Source organism: Microtus ochrogaster, unplaced genomic scaffold (assembly GCF_000317375.1).
Source record: "Microtus ochrogaster isolate Prairie Vole_2 unplaced genomic scaffold, MicOch1.0 UNK16, whole genome shotgun sequence".
NCBI classification, from domain to species: domain Eukaryota; kingdom Metazoa; phylum Chordata; class Mammalia; order Rodentia; family Cricetidae; genus Microtus; species Microtus ochrogaster.
Window position 1 is genome coordinate 378,339 of NW_004949114.1, and position 17,985 is coordinate 396,323.

The window sequence follows — 17,985 nt, forward strand, 5'->3', positions numbered from 1 at the left end:
ACAGAGAGAGAGAGAAACAGAGAGAGAGAGAGAAACAGAGAGAGAGAGAGAAACAGAGAGAGAGAGAAACAGAGAGAGAGAGAAACAGAGAGAGAGAAACAGAGAGAGAGAAACAGAGAGAGAGGAGAAAAGATAAACCTAACTTCCCAAAAAAATTATTAATTTATTAAAAATTTTCACCTCCTCCCAATTCCCTCCCACTCTCCAAATCTCCCTTCCCCTCCCTCTCCAGTCCTAAGAGCAATCAGGCTTCCCTTCCCTGTAGGAATTCCAAGGTCATCTCCCCTCCATCCAAGTCTAGGAAGGTGAGCATCCAAAAGGACTAGGCTCCCACAAAGCCAGTCCGTGCAGTAGAATCAAAACCCAGTGCCATTGTCCTTGGCTTCTCAGTCAGCCCTCATTGTTAGCCACATTCAGAGAGTCCAGTGTGATCACATGCTCATTCAGTCCAAGTCCAACTGGCCTTGATGAGCTGCCATCAGATCAGTTTTATTGGGTTAGAAGATTGGGGGGGGGGGAAGGGACTGTATGTGTGGACAGGTGGCCAAGGTTCTATACCTGGGAGAGGATTACAATGGTGGTTTGGTTGATTTTCTAGCACTTGAGATGTTCTGTAGAACACTCTGTGCCTTTCTTAGAAACAAAAATTCAGATTAAGGGTCCAAGATGGCAGCACAGCTATTCTATCAGTTTCAATGATGTATATCATATTAGATTAGCATCCATATTATTTGTGCACTAGTCAAAAAGCATCAGCAATTTGCTTAAATCAGTTCAAGACATATCATACTCAAGTATATATTCTAGAAAACTATAACCATGATCACTAGTTGAAAAGATCTCTCCTCAACACTTTTTTCAGAGCCTTAGCAACATCCTTATTCCTGAGAGTATAAATCAGGGGATTCAGGGTGGGAGTGATGATGCTATAGAAAACAGAACCAACTTTGTCTTGCAATGGAGTGCGCTGGGATCGGGGTCTCATATAGGTGAACATACTAGCACCAAACCAAAGAGAAACCACAATGAGATGAGAACTGCATGTGGCAAAGGCATTTCTTTTACTCCCAGCTGAGCGCATCTGCATGACACTGTGCAGAATGAGTCCATAGGATGTAGAGACAAGAATGATAGGGAGGAGAAGAAGAACAACACTACAAATGTAAACTATGGTCTCATATAGAGTGATGTTTCCACACACCAACTTCAAAACAGCTGGAAATTCACAGTAGAAGTGGTGGATGATTCTCGAACCACAGAAAGGGAAGCTCATCAAGATAGATGTGTGGATTAGGGAGTCCACAGATCCACTCAACCATGATATGACAGCCATCATCACCCCTACTCTTCTGCTCATGAGCACAGTGTAGCGTAAGGGGTGACAGATGGCAACATAGCGGTCATAAGACATGAGAGCCAGGATGATACACTCTGCACCACCAAGAGACAGGTACATGAAGTGCTGGATGGCACAGCCCACAAAGGAGATGGACTTCTTGCCAGACAGGTAGTTGGTCGCCATCTTGGGAATGGTTGTGGAGACATGCATCAGATCCATGAGGGACAGCTGGCTGAGCAGGAAGTACATTGGTGTGTGAAGACGGGGGTCAGCACAGATGAGGAGGATGGTGAGGCTGTTGCCACTCACTGCAGTAAGGAACACCAGCATGATCAGGAGAAAAAGACAAAGGGAGAAGAAGGACTCATCAAAGAGCCCTTGAAGGATGAAGTCTTCCATAGACGTCTGGTTCCACCTCCACATCATTTCCTCATCCCCTGAGAGAACCAGAAGAGTGGAGTGTGATGCAGAAACACAACTTCACACTGAGCACATCCTTTCTCAGGAAAAATGTGAGCAATTTTTTCACTTTATTTTACATACTTCAAATGTCTTTGTATATATTCATTGGATATAGTACTAGGCCATGTGAATAATTTGTAGACGTGTCTACCTAATTCTAGTTGATCAACAACTCTAGTTATCCAAGTGATATTTTAAGAAGAGAAACCTACAACACTTTCTTGAAAGTCATCATCACTGTGAAGTTCCAGATTATGTACACTCTTTAGAAAGCCCAACATGGGAGCTGAGGTGACATCTCACCAAGTAAAATGCAAGGTGCCAGGCAAGCCTGACTACCCAAGGTTGATCCCTGAGGCTTCTATGGAATTGTCGGATATTAATGGAGATGAAATGCTGTGAAATGCTGTCTTCTCGACAGAGCATGGCCACTGAAATCTTGAACTCACTGCTGTTAGGATCACCATTCCATCAAGGAATGTGACCCAGACTGAGTAAGCTACAAATAAAAGGGAGGAAGAGCACTTGAAGGTGGGAGAGAAACATGATGGGAGAATGGGAGAAAAAAGTCCGGCTGGGTGTGATCAAGATACATAGTGCACAAATATGGAATAGTGGAAGGGTGCTGTTTGTGATTCCTTCTTTTCCTAAAAGATTATTAAGTCTTTGTTCTTTAAGGAAGAGTCACTGCATTTCATATTGTTCTCATGTAGACTCAACTGCAGTTTAAAGTTGTAGTTCTCAACCTTCCCAGTGCTGCAGCCCTTTGTACAGTTCTTCGTATTTCATGACCCCCAAACATAAAATTATTTTCATTGCTAATTACTAATTATAATTTCGCTACTGTTGAGAACTGTAATGTAAATGTTACTGGCTGTGACTCACAGATTGAGAACCACTATTTCAAAGAAACACAAATGAGTAGTAAGATAAATCATAATGAAGCAGCTCTGTCCAAACTCCGAGAAGACAAGCAGGAGATACCTCCTGCACGTGTTTGTGCCCACCAAATCATGTATCATGGACAGAAGAAATAAGGATTGTAGATGTTCATTAGCCAAGATTTTCTATCCATAATTTATCTAGTACTCATATGAATACTAATAATATTGGTTGCTGAATCGCCTTGGTGAAGCAAAACACAAAGAAATCTAAATTGATCTAACGAGTAATACCCTATCTTTCTTAGGCTTTCCCCCACACTTTTATATTTTTTACAATGTCCTCCTGAGTGCAACACTCCCTAAATCATGAAGGATAGGAACATGCTCCTGAAACAGGAAGTAAACAAACATCACACATTTAGGAAACGTGAAACTTTCAAGAGTCTGAAGGGTCCCTTCCCAAACATGTGAAAACAGAAAAGAGTATCTGGAGAGGAGACTCTCACAAGCAATGCTACCAAGAAGAGACTCTCCTACACATGGGGCTGGCTGCAGGGTATGCAAAGAACTCCAGGGTTTTGTAGCTCACATGAATCATTCTGAGTTTTCAGATTGACTCTTCTGTGATGCAGCTACTTTTGAATTCACCATGCTCCTGAAGTAACCACTCCCCATACTTAATAAAATGCTTGCTTCACCAAATTGAACTTTGCTATAATCATTACATCAGACTGTCATGGATTTGGGGTGAGTAGATGCTGTGTTTGTCCTATCTCCCTGGGCAAGAGTCTCATACAACACGTACTAAAGATCTACAAGATCATCACACATTCCAGATTGTTTATGTTCTCAAGCAAAGAACTCATAACTAAATGCATTCTTCAAAAAGTAATTGAACCAATGAAGAAACAAATTTCTGAGACCATATGTTAACCAAGGCAGAACAACATCTCATCTTTACATCTATCACTTAAGTGGGTATTTCAGTCTCATTCTATGTGAATTTACATACGAACTTTAAGTCCAGTAAGATGGTTCTTTGATAAAGGAAGCATACTCCAAGCTTGACAAACTAAAGTCAAACCATAGGGTTCAAATGATGAAAGGAAAAAACTAAGTCCTACAGGTTATCTTCTGAACTCCGTACAAATAGCAGTGACAGGCCATTCACACACAAATTAATTAATTAGTTTAAAAATAAATAAATAATGAAATAATTTTAGAGGCACAAATGAAGTTCTCCTTGCTATCTACAAACACACATACTTATCAATCACTTACCACATCAGTGTCCAGCCAATAGTCTCTATGGATACCCTTATCAAAAGCACTCCATTATCTGGCTCCTTGATTCCCCTAGAAAGTTGCTGACATTTCTCTAAACTACCTTGGGATCTTTGAAGATGTTTTTCTCTGCTTTCTATGAAGGTTGTCCTCTTGTGCTCTATCAGTGACACCGTGTGACTTAAGGGATTGCTGACATTCATCAAATTACAAGTAAAGGTTTCCAGGATACTGTAATCCAAACATTATCATACCTGGAATTTCCTCAGCAGAGACCAGGAGTCAGAACAAGCATATGTGTACAATGGAGCTAGCAGCAGAGTCCACCCTGACACACAAACACGCTGGCTACTATTCTGCAAAGCAGGCCTTCCCTTTGATGCACATCACTCTGCCTTCTCTAACCCTGGACATATTCACTTGCTAGTGAAGCTGCATTAATTACCCCAAAAGCAGCACCACAGGAACAACAGGAATCTCACAGCCTGTGTTCACATCCTTAACTCTGCCAACAAATTACACCACAATCTTGCTCAGGTCTGTAGCCCTATCAGACAGTCTATTACCAGAAAAGACTCAGCAAAGATCTTATGCAAATTATGCTAGTTCAGTAGTACAACCATTCTGAGAGTTCTCTCTGAATCAAAACCTCTACTCTAGACAGCTTTCCATCCCAGCTCAAGAGCATGAGCAGCAAAGATTTCCAAGACTGCGATACAGTTTCAATCATCACATTCCAAAAGCCAAGAAAAATTAGGATTTGGATTTCTCTGCTGTTTGGATTCCTAAAGCTCTCTGTATTATGTATAAATGGATACTCTCCTTCTGTTATTGAAGTTGAAATCAGCAGATTCATTGAAGAAGACCATTTCTGATTCTACAAAAGTCACTGAAGACACCAGAATTGAAATGGCCTTTGGTGAGCCAGACAAGAGCAAAGAAGAAAGCCATCTATGATAAAAGAAACCTCTCCAAGCAAAGGACCTGTAATGCCAGCTGGGCCAAGATGACAACACTAAATTGACAGCATAGGGACTTTCCCACAAAGGCTGCATTCTGACTTCCTCTGGGAACACATACCCCAGATGACAACTATTATGTGCTCTGCACATTGAGAAATGAATCACCTAAGACTTTACTTCGACTTTGTTTATGGAGTCAGGGGAATAAGGTATCTGGGAAGAGTTAGCCCTGGGGATAACACAGGAGTATTCTAACTAGGGATCAATTAACCATGATGAATCATTGCTAGAGTCATGTTTTCTTGCTTTGGAATATATCTCTCTGTCTCTCTTGACTCTTTCCATGCAACCCTTTGAAATTGTCTAAGTAAACATCACTGAAGGAGGTGTCCCTCGAGTGCTGAGAGGCTAGGAAAGCACTGATCTCTCTACTGAAACATCCTAGAGAAACAGTCAATATGCCTGCAGCTCTCAGTGTTTGCAGACACTGATTAACTGCAAACCACCTATGGCTATAAGGATCATAGGAAAGGTAGAGTTTTAGGCAACCAGACTATCACGGGCGTTTAGCTCTAACTTTTCATAAGAGTCACTGGTTTATGGTACTCCACAATCTCCACACAACGACAAGGCCCTGACCACAGGACCCTTCACAACACAATATTACACCTAGTTAATCTTCTTTGCAGAACAAGTTCTGGTCTTCTTCCTACGAAATACTAATTTGGGTATTGAAGATGTAGCTCAATTAGTACAGTGAAAGCAAGTGGAACTCTGTTTGCTGCCCAGCCCCTATGCAAAAATTAGCATGTACTAGAAACCCAAGTACAGGGGAGAAATAAAAGCAAGAGGACACCTACAACTTACAAGAAAGCCAACTCAGCTCAATCAGTGTACTCTAGGTTCCGTGAAACAGCCTGTCTCAAATATATTGTGTCAAGTGCCTAAGAAAGACACCTGAGAGAAACCTACAATCTCCATACACATTTGTACACACTCCTGTACAGAAACAAGTACACACAAAGAAAGACTGATATTTATGGCTCTCTCCCAACACCCAAAGCTGATGCAAGACTCCCTGAATTATTATGTCCTGGTTTTCAAGAACCCAAATAGTTCAGTCTCAAACAGTAGGCTGCCTCTCCCTGGCTATAATACTCTGAATAAGGGGAGCAGTGAAATTGGTTTCTGCTGCAGTGCTAGCCTGAGAAGTGATTCCCACATCAATATCCACACTGGATGTAAAGTTTTTGAAGAACCATGGTTTGCCCTTGTGTGTATAACTGCCAGTCTTTTGATTCCAAGGGTTTTTGGCTCTCCTTGTTATGTGTATGTGTTATGAAAGTGTACATAATTCTTTGTGTGCACATGTGTGTCCACAGATGTGGAAGCTGAAGGTGATACCTGGCTTCTTTCTCGTTGAAACTCCACCTTGTTTGCAAAGCATGGAGTTTCTGATTGAACCTACTGCTTACTATTGTGACTAGATCAGCTGGCCAGGAAACCTCAGGGATCATTCTGTCTCCTCATCCTCTTCCTAAGATTGCCGGTGTAGGTGTTCATGGTCATGTCCAACTTTTACATAGGTACTGTAACTTAGTTGATACAGTGCTTCCCTAGTATACATAGACCACTGAGTACCACATAAGCCAAATGTGGTATCACATGCCTGTAATCCCAAGTAGAAATGGAGGATCAGAAATTCAAGGTCATCTTTGGCCTATATAAACCATGTCTGAGACCAGATTGACATAAGAACCTGCTCAAAAACAATGATGAGGCAGTTAAAATAGCTGCCGTATAAGAAAACAGGAGACCAAACAGAACTGGAACTTAGTTATATAGACTTTTCCTGGGTCTGATTTTTTCCTAAGTGTTCTCAACCAAGTCTATAAGAAGTACAAGAAAGAAGAAATCTGTGTTTGGAAAGAATCACTCTAGCTACTGTGTGGAAAAATACACCAGGAACAGGGACACCGGACTACTGCAGTGGAACTGGAGACAGGGGTCAGTGATTAAACTGCCTGCAGCTCCAGAATGAGGACCTGAGTTTGTACCCCAGAACACATGTACAAGTCATGTACATGGTAGCTTACATTGTAATCCCAGCATTCTTATGGACAGATGAAAGGGAAAGAAAGGACATTCATCTTTGTAACTTTATAATTTCTTTTTTTCTGTTTTTTTTTTAACGAATGACACTTTATTCAGTCATTTTCTTTACAACTGAAACTCTGGGAATTCAAAATTAACATCCTTGCCCGTGAGCTTCTTATACACACCGGAAAAAGTTTCCAACTTGTGTTCCACGTTGTTATGCTGTGCTGTAGTAATTGGAGCGGCGGGGCTGCCTTTCCAGCACCCCGCTGCCCGCACGGCTAGCTTATGCCCCGAAATAACAACACACAAACTGTATTCATTTAAACACTGCATTAACCAATGACCTTCCTCCATTACTGTGCTTTGTCTAAATGAACCTTTATGAGCCGGCTGCTGTCCAGTTTCACACGGATCCTCTTGCCCACAATCTTACTAGGGAAGACCAAGTCCTCAAGGATGGCATCGTGTACTGTGGTGAGTGTGCAGCTTCTGGGGCTCTTCTGCTTATTTTTTGTACGGCTTTTCCGAGTGGGCTTGGGCAGAATCCTCCTCTGAGCAATGAAGACTATATGTTTCCCGCTGAACTTTTTCTCCAATTCACGAACCAGCCGTACTTGGATTTTTTTGGAAGGATTTCATCTGAGGAACTGGCACAAAAATTATGATGGCTTTCCGGTCACCACCAACTTCAATTTCCTTGGCAGCAATGATATTGAGCTCCCGCAGCTGCGCCTTGAGATCTGAGTTCATCTCCAGCTTGAGCAGCGCCTGAGAGATGCCAGACTCGAACTCGTTATTTTTATAAAAACTATCTTTTTTCATTTTACACACCAATCCAAGTTCCCATCCCTTTCAGCCTCCCCCCATCTAAAGCACGACTCCTCAGAGGAGTGTAACATTAGGTTGGGCGCCATTCTGTAACATGAGAGGCCTGCATGTTAGGGTTTCTGTCCTGCCCAGTTCCCACAGCTGGTAAGCCCCAAAGACATTCACACAGAGAGACTGCATTAATTATAAACTGATTGGCCCATTAGCTCAGGCTTCGCATTAGCTCTTATGACTTATATTAACCCATTATTCTTATCTATATTAGCCACATGGCTCAGTACCTTTTTCAGCGGAGCAGGTCACATCTTCCTTCTTCCATGGTCTGGGCAAGAGTGGGAGGAATGGGCTTCCTCCTTCCTAGAATTCTCCTGTTCGCATCACCCTGCCTCTACTTCCTATCTGGTTGACCTGCCTATACTCCTGACTGGCCAATCAACGTTTATTTAAAACATGATGGACAGAATACAAACAATACTCCCACACCAGAGGAGGTAAGACACATTGCTTTAAGAAAGGACCAAGGCTGAGCAAGGTATCCCTCTAAAGAGAATGGGTTACAAAAAGCCATACATACAGTAGGGATAAATCCTGGTTCCACTACCTGTGGCTCTGCAGTCTGCTTCAGATATACAACTGTCATCCTCATTCTGAGGGCTTAGTTTGGTCCTATGCTGGCTCCTTCCCTGTCTGGTTGGAGTTGGTGATCTCCCATTTGATGGAGGAACGTCATTGGTTAAGTAATAAAGAAACTGCTTGGCCTCATAGGTTAAAACATAGGTGGGAGGAGTAAACAGAACAGAATGCTGGGAGGAAGAGGAAGTGTGCTCAGAGGCCATGCTCCCCTCTCCCAGGAAGATGCCTCAGACAGATGCCAGGCCGCTGCTCTCTGAGGCAGACACGATGAAGCAAGCCTCCAGGTCAGACATGCTGAATCTTTCCCAGTAAGACTGGTGCTACACAGATTACTAAAAATGGGTTAGGCAAAATATGAGAATTAGCCCGTAAGAGGCTAGAGCTAGTGGGCCAAGCAGTGTTTAAGTGAATACAATTTGTGTGTTATTATTTTGGGGCATAAGCTAGCCAGGCGGCTGGGAGCCTGGTGGAACACAGCCCGCAGCTCCCACAACACCCATTATTCAGGTAAACTCTTTTAGTGGGTGTCCCCATCATGGTCTTGACCTTTTTACTCATATTCTCACCCCCTCCTCTTCTTCAACTGGACTTTGAGAGCTCATCCCAGTGCTTTGCAGTGGTTCTTTGCTTCTGCTTTCATCAGTTGCTAGATGAAGGTTCTTTGGCAATATTTAAGATAGTCATCAAAGAGTCCCTGCTCCTGTACTGAGGAGATCAATCCAGAGGGGTAAGTGTGTGCCCACCTGGCTGGATGGTCCCTTGAATAGAGTACGGGCCCCCTTCATTTCCCTAAACATTTCGGGCCATTCAGTGGAGTGTCTCCCAGGCTACTGATTTTCTCTAGTTACCCCATCCCATCTTACCCCAAGAACTCTTTTCCATCTGTGGGATCTTTAGATCCATGAGCAAAGCCTGCTGCAGAGCAGAGCAGAGGAGATCTGAGAGCCAGCTCCAGTGCTGAGGGGTCCTAAGAGAAGGCAGAATTAGAAAATCCCCCAAGTACACACTCAGTCACATCAAAGATTGGACCAAGATGCCAAGATTCTCCTGGCCGCATTTGAAGGAAGAGATGGGCAGGCACCAATGCAAGAATTCCTCCAACATCCTGAAAAGCAACAGGACAACACCAGAATCCAGTGAACATGCAATAGGAAGACTTCAACACCCTAATCCAGAAGAAGTAGAAGAAATTGACTTTAAACATAACATTATGAAAATGATAAAGGCCCTTAATAAGGATGTGAAAAACTCCCTTAGAGAAATGGAAGAGAACACAAACAAAAAGTTAGAAGAAATTCATAAATCCCTCAAAGAAACCCAAGAAAACCAAGAAAAAGCAATAAAACAGGTAAAGAAAACAGTTCAAGACTTGAAGACCAAAATGGAGGCAATAAAGAAAACACAAACCCAGGGATGGCTTGATATGGAATATCTGGGTAAACAAAGAGGGACTCCAGAGACAAGTATAACCAACCAAATGCAAGACATAGAAGAAAGAATCTCAGATGCTGAAGATACTATAGAGGAAATAAATTCATTGATAAAAGAAAATAGCATATCCAACAAATTCTTAAAACAAAACATTCAGGAAATCTGGGACACAATAAAAAGACCAAACCTAAGAATAATAGGGGTAGAAGAAGGAGAAGATTTACAGCTCAAAGGCCCAGAAAATTATAGAAAAAAAACTTTCCCAAAGTTTATCCTAAAGAAGGATATTCCTATGAAGGTACAAGAAGCATACAGAACACTGAATAGACTGGATCAAAAAAACACTGTCCTCTCACCGTATAATAATCAAAACACAAAACATACAAAATAAAGAAAGAATATTAAGAGATGCAAAGGAAAAAGGTCAAGTAACATATAAAAGTAAACCTATCAGACTTACACCTGACTTCTCTATGGAAACCATGAAAGCCAGAAGGTCTTGGATAGATGTGCTGTGGACACTAAAAGACCATGGATGCAAGCCCAGACTACTATACCCAGCAAAGCCTGCATTAACCATCAATGGAGAAAACAAGATATTCCACAACAAAAACAGATTTTAAAAATACATAGCCACAAACCCAGCCTTACAGAAAGTACTGGAACAAAAACCACAACCCAAGGAAGCCATCAACACCCATAATAACACAGACATCTGATAACCCTCCACCAGCACAACTCAAAGAAGGGAAACACACAAACACTACCACCAAAAATAATAAACTGAGTTAACAATCACTGGTCATTAATATCACTTAATATCAATGAACTCAATTCATCTATAGAAAGGTACAGGTAAAGAGAATGGATATGAAAACAGTATCTAACATTCTTCTGATTACAAGAAACACACCTCAACCTTAAAGACAGACATTACCTCAGGGTTGGGAAATAGTTTTTCAAACAAATGGACCTAAAAAAAAAAAAGCAGGTATAGCTATACTGATATCTAACGAAATTAATTTCAAACTAAAATCAATCAGAAGAGATGGAGAATGACACTTTATACTCATAACAGGAACAATTCATCAAAATGAAGTCTCAATCCTGAATATCTATGCCCCTAATTCAAAAGCACCCACAAATGTAAAAGAAACATTACTAGAACTCAAGGCACACATCAAACCCCACACCAATAGTAGGAGATTTCAACACTCCTCTCTCACCAATGGACAGGTCAACCAGACAGAAACTTAACAGAGAAATAAGAGAACTAACAGATGTAATTAATCAAATGCACTTAACAGACATCTACAGAACATTCCACCCACACAGGAAAGAATATACATTTTTCTCAGCATCTCATGGAATCTTCTTGAAAATTGATCACATACTCGGTAACAAAGCAAGCATCCACAGATACAAAAAAATTTTAGTAACCACCTGTGTCTTATCAGATCACCATGGAGTAAAGTTAGAATTCAACAATAATTCTACCTCCAGAAAGCCTACAAACTCATGGAAACTAAACAGTCAACTACTGAACCACCCCTGGGTCAAGGAAGAAATAAAGAAAGAAATTAAAGTCTTCCTTGAATTCAACAAAAATAAAGACACAAAATACCCAAACCTATGGAACACTATGAAAGCAATACTAAGAGAAAAGTTCATAGCACTAAGTGCCCACATAAAGAAAATGGAGAAAGCTCACATTAGAGACTTAACAGCACACCTAAAAGCTCTAGAACAAAAAAAAAGAAGCAGACGCGCCCAGGAGGGGTAGAAGACTGAAAATAATCAAACTGAGGGCTGAAATCAACAAAATAGAAACACAGAAAACAATCAAAAGAATCAATGAAAAAAGAGCTGGTTCTTTGAGAAAATCAACAAGATTAACAAACCCCTATCCAAACTAATCAAAAGGCAGAGAAAAAACACGCAAATTAAGAAGATCAGAAATGAAAAGGGGGACATAACAACAGACACTGAGGAAATTCAGAGAATCATTAGGTCTTAATACAAAAGACTATATGCCACAAAGTTGAAAATGTAAAAGAAATGGACTTGTTTTTAGATAATACCATATACCAAAATTGAATCAAGACCAGGTGAACAATTTAAATAGACCCATAAGTCGTGAGGAAATAGAAGTTGTCATAAAAAACCTCCCAACCAAAAAAGCCCAGGACCATATGGTTTTAATACAGAATTTTACCAGAACTTCCAAAAAGACCTAATTCCTATACTCTTTAATGTGCATCACATAATAAAAAACAGAAGAGTCATTGACAAACTCTTCTTATGAAGCTACAGTTACCCTGATACCAAAACCACACAAAGACTCAACCAAGAAAGAGAATTACAGACAAATCTCACTCATGAACATCGATGCAAAAGGTAAGGAATAAAATACTGGCAAACCAAATCCAAGAACACATCAAAAAAAAATTATCCATTATGATCAAGTAGGCTTCATCCCAGAGATGTAGGACTGGTTCAACATACAAAAATCTATCAATGTAATCCATCATTTAAGTAAACTGAAAGAAAAAACCATATGATCATTTCATTAGATACGGAAAAAAGCATAAGACAAAATTCAACACCCCTTTATGATAAAGGTCTTGGATGGGTTAGGGATACAAGGATCATATATAAATATGATAAAAAAGCAATATACAGCAAGCCAACAGCTAATATCAAATTAAATGAAGAGAAACTCAAAGTGATCCTACTAAAATCAGGAACAAGACAAGGCTGTCCACTCTCACCATATCTCTTCAGCATAGTGCTTGAACTTCTAGCAATAGCAATAAGACAACATAAGGAGATCAAGGGGATTCAAATTGGAAAGGAAGAAGTTAAACTTTCGTTATTTGCACATGTTATGATAGTGTACATCAGTAACCCCAAAAACTCTACCAAAGAACTCCTACAGCTGATAAATACCTTCAGTGTTGTGGCAAGATACAATATCAACACAAAAAATCAGTAGCCCTCCTTTACACAAAGAATAGAGAAGCAGAGAGAGAAATCAAAGAAACTTCACCTCTCATAACAGCCACAAATAGCATAAAGTATCTTGGGGTAACTCTAACCAAGGAAGCGAAAGATCTATTTGACAAGAACTTTAAGGCTTTGAAGAAAGAAATTGAAGAGGATACGAGAAAATGGAGGAAACTCCCATGCTCTTGGATGGATAGAATCAGCATAGTATAAATGACAATTCTACCAAAGGCAATCTATAAATTCAATGCAATTCCCATCAAAATCCCAACAAAATTCTTCACAGACCTTGAGAGAACAATAATCAACTTAATATGGAAAAACAAAAGACCCAGGACAGCAAAAACAATCCTATACAATAAAGGAACTTCAGGAGGCATTACCATCCCTGACTCCAAACTCTATTACAAAGCTACACTAATGAAAACAGTATGGTATTGGCATAAAAACAGACATTGACCAATGGAATCGAATGGAAGACCCAGATATTAATCCACAAACCTATGAACACCTGATTTTCAACAAAGGAGCTAAAACTATACAATGGAAGAAAGAAAGCATCTTCAACAAATGGTGCTGGCATAACTGGATGTCAACCGATAGAAGAATGAAAATAGATCCATATCTATCACCATGCACAAAACTCAAGTCCAAATGGATCAAAGACCTCAATATAAATCCAACCACACTGAACCTGATAGAAGATAAAGTGAGAAGTAGACTGCAACACATTGGCACAGGAGACCACTTCCTACTTATAACCCCAGTAGCATTGACAATAAGAGCAACAATGAATAAACGGGACCTCCTAAAACGGAGAAGCTTCTGTAAAGCAAAGGACACTATCATTAAAACAAAAAGGCATCCTACTGAAGGGGAGAATATCTTCATCAACTCCGCATCAGACAAAGGTCTGATCTCCAAAATATATAAAGAACTCAAGAAATTAGACATTAAAATTCTAATTAACCCAATTAAAAAATGGGGTACAAAACTGAGAATTCTCAAGAGAAGAAGTTCAAATGGCCAAAAGACACTTAAGGTCATGTTCAACTTCCTTAGCAATCAGGGAAATGCAAATCAAAACAACTTTGAGAAAATAAATAAATAAACAAAACAAAAAAAACAATTTTGAGATACCATCTTACACTTGTCAGAATGACTAAAATCAAAAACACCAATGATAGCCTATGCTGGAGAGGATGTAGAGTAAGGGGAACACCCATCCATTGCTCGTGGAAATGCAAACTTGTACAACCACTTTGGAAAGCAGTGTGGCGGTTTCTCAGGAAATTGGCAATCAATCTACCTCAGGATCCAGCAATTCTGCTCTTGGGAATATACCTAAGAGATGCCCAATCGTATTACAAAAGCATTTGTTCAACTATGTTCATAGCAGCATTATTTGCAATTGTTCTTGAGTTCTCAGTAGTCCTCATTGTCCGCTATGTTCAGCAAGTCTGTTTTATCCCATGCTTTTTCAGACCCAGGCCAGCTGGCCTTGGTGAGTTCCCCATAGAACATCCCCATTGTCTCAGTGTGTTGGTGCACCCCTCGCGGTCCTGAGTGCCTTGCTCATGCTCTCTCTCCTTCTGCTCCTGATTTGGACCTTGAGATTTCTGTCCAGTGCTCCAATGTGGGTCTCTGTCTCTGTCTCTGTCTCCTCTCATCGCCTGATGAAGGTTAATATTCAGGAGGATGCCTATGTGTTTTTCTTTGGGTTCATCTTCTTATTTAGCTTCTCTAGGATCACGAATTATAGGCTCAATGTCCTTTATTTATGGCTAGAAACCAAATATGACTGAGTACATCCCATTCCCATGTTCCTCTTTTTGGGTCTGGCTTACCTCACTCAGGATAGTGTTTTCTATTTACGTCCATTTGCATGCAAAATTCAAGAAGTCATTGTTTTTTACTGCTGAGTAGTACTCTAATATGTATATATTCCATACTTTCTTCATCCATTTTTCCATTGAAGGGCATCTAGGTTGTTTCCAGGTTCTGGCTATTACAAACAATGCTGCTATGAACATAGTTGAGCATATACTTTTGTTGTATGATAGGGCATCTCTTGGGTATATTCCCAAGAGTGGTATTGCTGGGTCCAGGGGTGGGTTGATCCCGAATTTCTTGAGAAACCGCCACACTGCTTTCCAAAGTGGTTGCACAAATTTGCATTCCCATCAGCAATGGATGAGTGTACTCCTTTCTCCACAACCTCTCCAGCAAAGGTTATCATTGATGTTTTTTATTTCAGCCATTTTGACAGGTGTAAGATGGTATCTTAAAGTTGTTTTGATTTGCATTTCCCTGATTTCTAAAGAAGTTGAGCATGACCTTAAGTGTCTTTTGACCAGGATAAGAACAAATTTAAACAATACATAGCCACAAATCCAGCACTCCTGATTTTTTATAAAGAAGCAAAAAATATAAAGAAAATAAAAGTATCTTCAACAAATGGTGCTGGCATAACTGGATATCAACATGTAGAACAATGAAAATAGATCCATATCTATCACCATGCACAAAACTCAAGTCCAAATGGATCAAAGACATAAACATACAGCCAGCCACACTGAACCTCATAGAAGAGAAAGTGAGAAGTACACTTGAATGCATCGGCACAAGAGACCTCTTCCTAAATATAACCCTAGTAGCACAGACACTGAGAGACACATTTAATAAATGGTACCTCCTGAAAATGAGAAGTTTCTGTACAGCAAATGACACGGTCAACAAGACAAAACAACAGCCTACAGAATGGGAAAAGATCTTCACCAACCCTACATCAGACAGAGGTCTGATTTCCAAAATATACAAAGAACTCAAAAAATTGGTCATCAAAAGAACAAATAATCCAATTTTTACAAAAAAGAGTAAAAACCTAAACAGAGAACTCCCAACAGAGAAATCTAAAATGGCTGAAAGACATTTAAGAAAATGCTCAACATCGTTAGTCATCAGGGAAATGCAAATCAAAACAACTCTGAGATTCCCTCTTACATCAGTCAGAATAGCTAAGATCAAAAACACCTAGGATAGCTTATGCTGGAGAGGATGCAGAGAAAGGGGAACATTCCTCCATTGCTGGTAGGAGTGCAAACTTTTACAACCACTTTGGAGATCAGTATGGTGATTTCTCAGAAACTTGGGAATCAATTTACCTCAAGATCCAGCAATACCACTTTTGGGCATATGCCCAAAGGATGCAAACCCATACCACAAGGACATTTGTTCCACTATGTTCATAGCAGCATTATTTGTAATAGACAAAACCTGGAAACAACCTAGATGCCCCTGAATCAAAGAATGGATAAAACAACAACGACAAAAAAGTATGGTACATTTACACAATGGAGTACTACTCCACAGTTTAAAAAAAAAATGACATTTTGGAATTTGCATGCAAATGGATGACACTAGAAAAAAGACATCCTGAGTGAGGTAACCCATACCCAGAAAAACAAACATGGTATGTACCCACTCATAAGTAGATATTAGATGCAAAGCAAAGATAACCAGCCTCTATGCCACGACCCCAGAGAAGCTGGGGAACAAGAACCCTAAGAGAAATATATACGGATACCCCAGGAAAGGGGAAATAGACAGAACTTTCTTCTAAGAAAATTGGGAACATGATGTAGGCAAAAGGAGGGTGGGATGATGAGGGAGAAGGAGAGAAGTTGGAGGAGAACACAAGGGAATGGGATGGTCAAGATGGGGAAAGGACGGAGAGGGAGAACAAGGAAAGAGATATCTTGATTGTGGGAGCCATTGTGAAACTAGCATGAAACCTGGCACCAGGGAAAGTCTCAGGTATCCACAAGGATGACCCCAGCTAAGACTCTTAAGTGGAGAAAGTGTCTGAACTGGTCTTCCCTTGTAATCAGATTGATGACTACCTTGTCATCATAGAACCTTCATCTAGCAACTGATGGAAGCAGATGCAGAGATCCACAGTTAAGCACTGGGCAAAGCTTCCAGAGACCACTCCAAGAGAGGGGGGAGCTATAATATGAGCTAAGAAATCAAGACTATGATGGGGTACCCATAGAAACAGCTGGCCTGAGCTAGTGGGAGCTCCCTGACACTGGACTGACAATGGGAAAACCTGCATAGGACCAAACTAAGTCCTCTGAATGTGGGTGACAGATGTGTGGTTGGGGTAGTCTTTGCTGTCACTGGCAGTGGGACTAGGATTAATCCTAGTTTGAACTAGATTGAACTGGCTTTTTGGAGCCCATTCTTTTTGGAGGGATACCTTGCTCACCTGAACCGTAGATGGGAGCCCCTTGGTCCTGCCTCAAAGTGATGTGTCAGACTTTGTTGACTCCCCATGAGATGCCTTACCCTCTCTGAGGAGCGGGTGGGGGTTGGGGGTGGGAAATGTGGGGGAAGTGGGAGGAGGAGAGGGAGTGGGAGTGAGATAGGTATGTAAAATGAGAAAAGATCATTTTTAAAAAATAAATTATTAATTTAATAAATATATTGATTTAACTTAGTCTCTCAGCAGTTAGCTCATTAACAGTCAAAAATTCAAAGAAAACACAATAGTATACATAATCCAGACTCTCTGTGCATTTTCCATCTTTACATGGTTTATTTCTTTTATATTACTTTTACTGTCTCTTTAAAGACTTTGTTTAATTTTTTCAAACTATGTGTTTTTTCTATAACTGCCTATACCCATTTCCCTCCTTTCTTAAGCTTACATACATTTTTTTGAACACACTGAGACTCGTTTAGAGGTTGATTTTTGTCTGAATCTGTCTTTATTGTGTATCTGTACTCTCTTTCTACTCACTGCTTTAAACTGCTAAGTGGGCACGGCTAGGAACAAAGTGGCAGCTTTGGCGGTGGGCTCTGCCCCTGCTTGGCTTTCCATCATGGTGCAGGTACCTGAGAGTCTCACGTCCCCCCCCCCCCCCGCCGCTCCGCCGATTTCAAGGGTTCGTGCAGCCCATCAGGTAGTGTGCACCCAGCCCACATGTGTGAATAAATGCTAAATACGCCACACAGCGTGCGGGTGATTAGTCTCTCTGTGTGAGACTGCCGA

The 17,985-nt window shown here is 40.6% G+C and overlaps 1 protein-coding gene and 1 pseudogene across 1 annotated transcript; both read right to left on the reverse strand.

Moving 5' to 3' along the window:
- Positions 1 to 826: 826 nt before the first annotated feature.
- Positions 827 to 1,765, reverse strand: LOC101983394 (olfactory receptor 2AE1-like). Its single transcript, XM_005367292.2, has one exon. It carries the CDS (start codon positions 1,763 to 1,765, stop codon positions 827 to 829), a length of 939 nt encoding a protein of 312 aa, XP_005367349.2.
- Positions 1,766 to 7,122: 5,357 nt separating this feature from the next.
- LOC101983665 lies at positions 7,123 to 9,395 on the reverse strand (annotated as a pseudogene).
- Between the last annotated feature and the right edge of the window lie 8,590 nt (positions 9,396 to 17,985).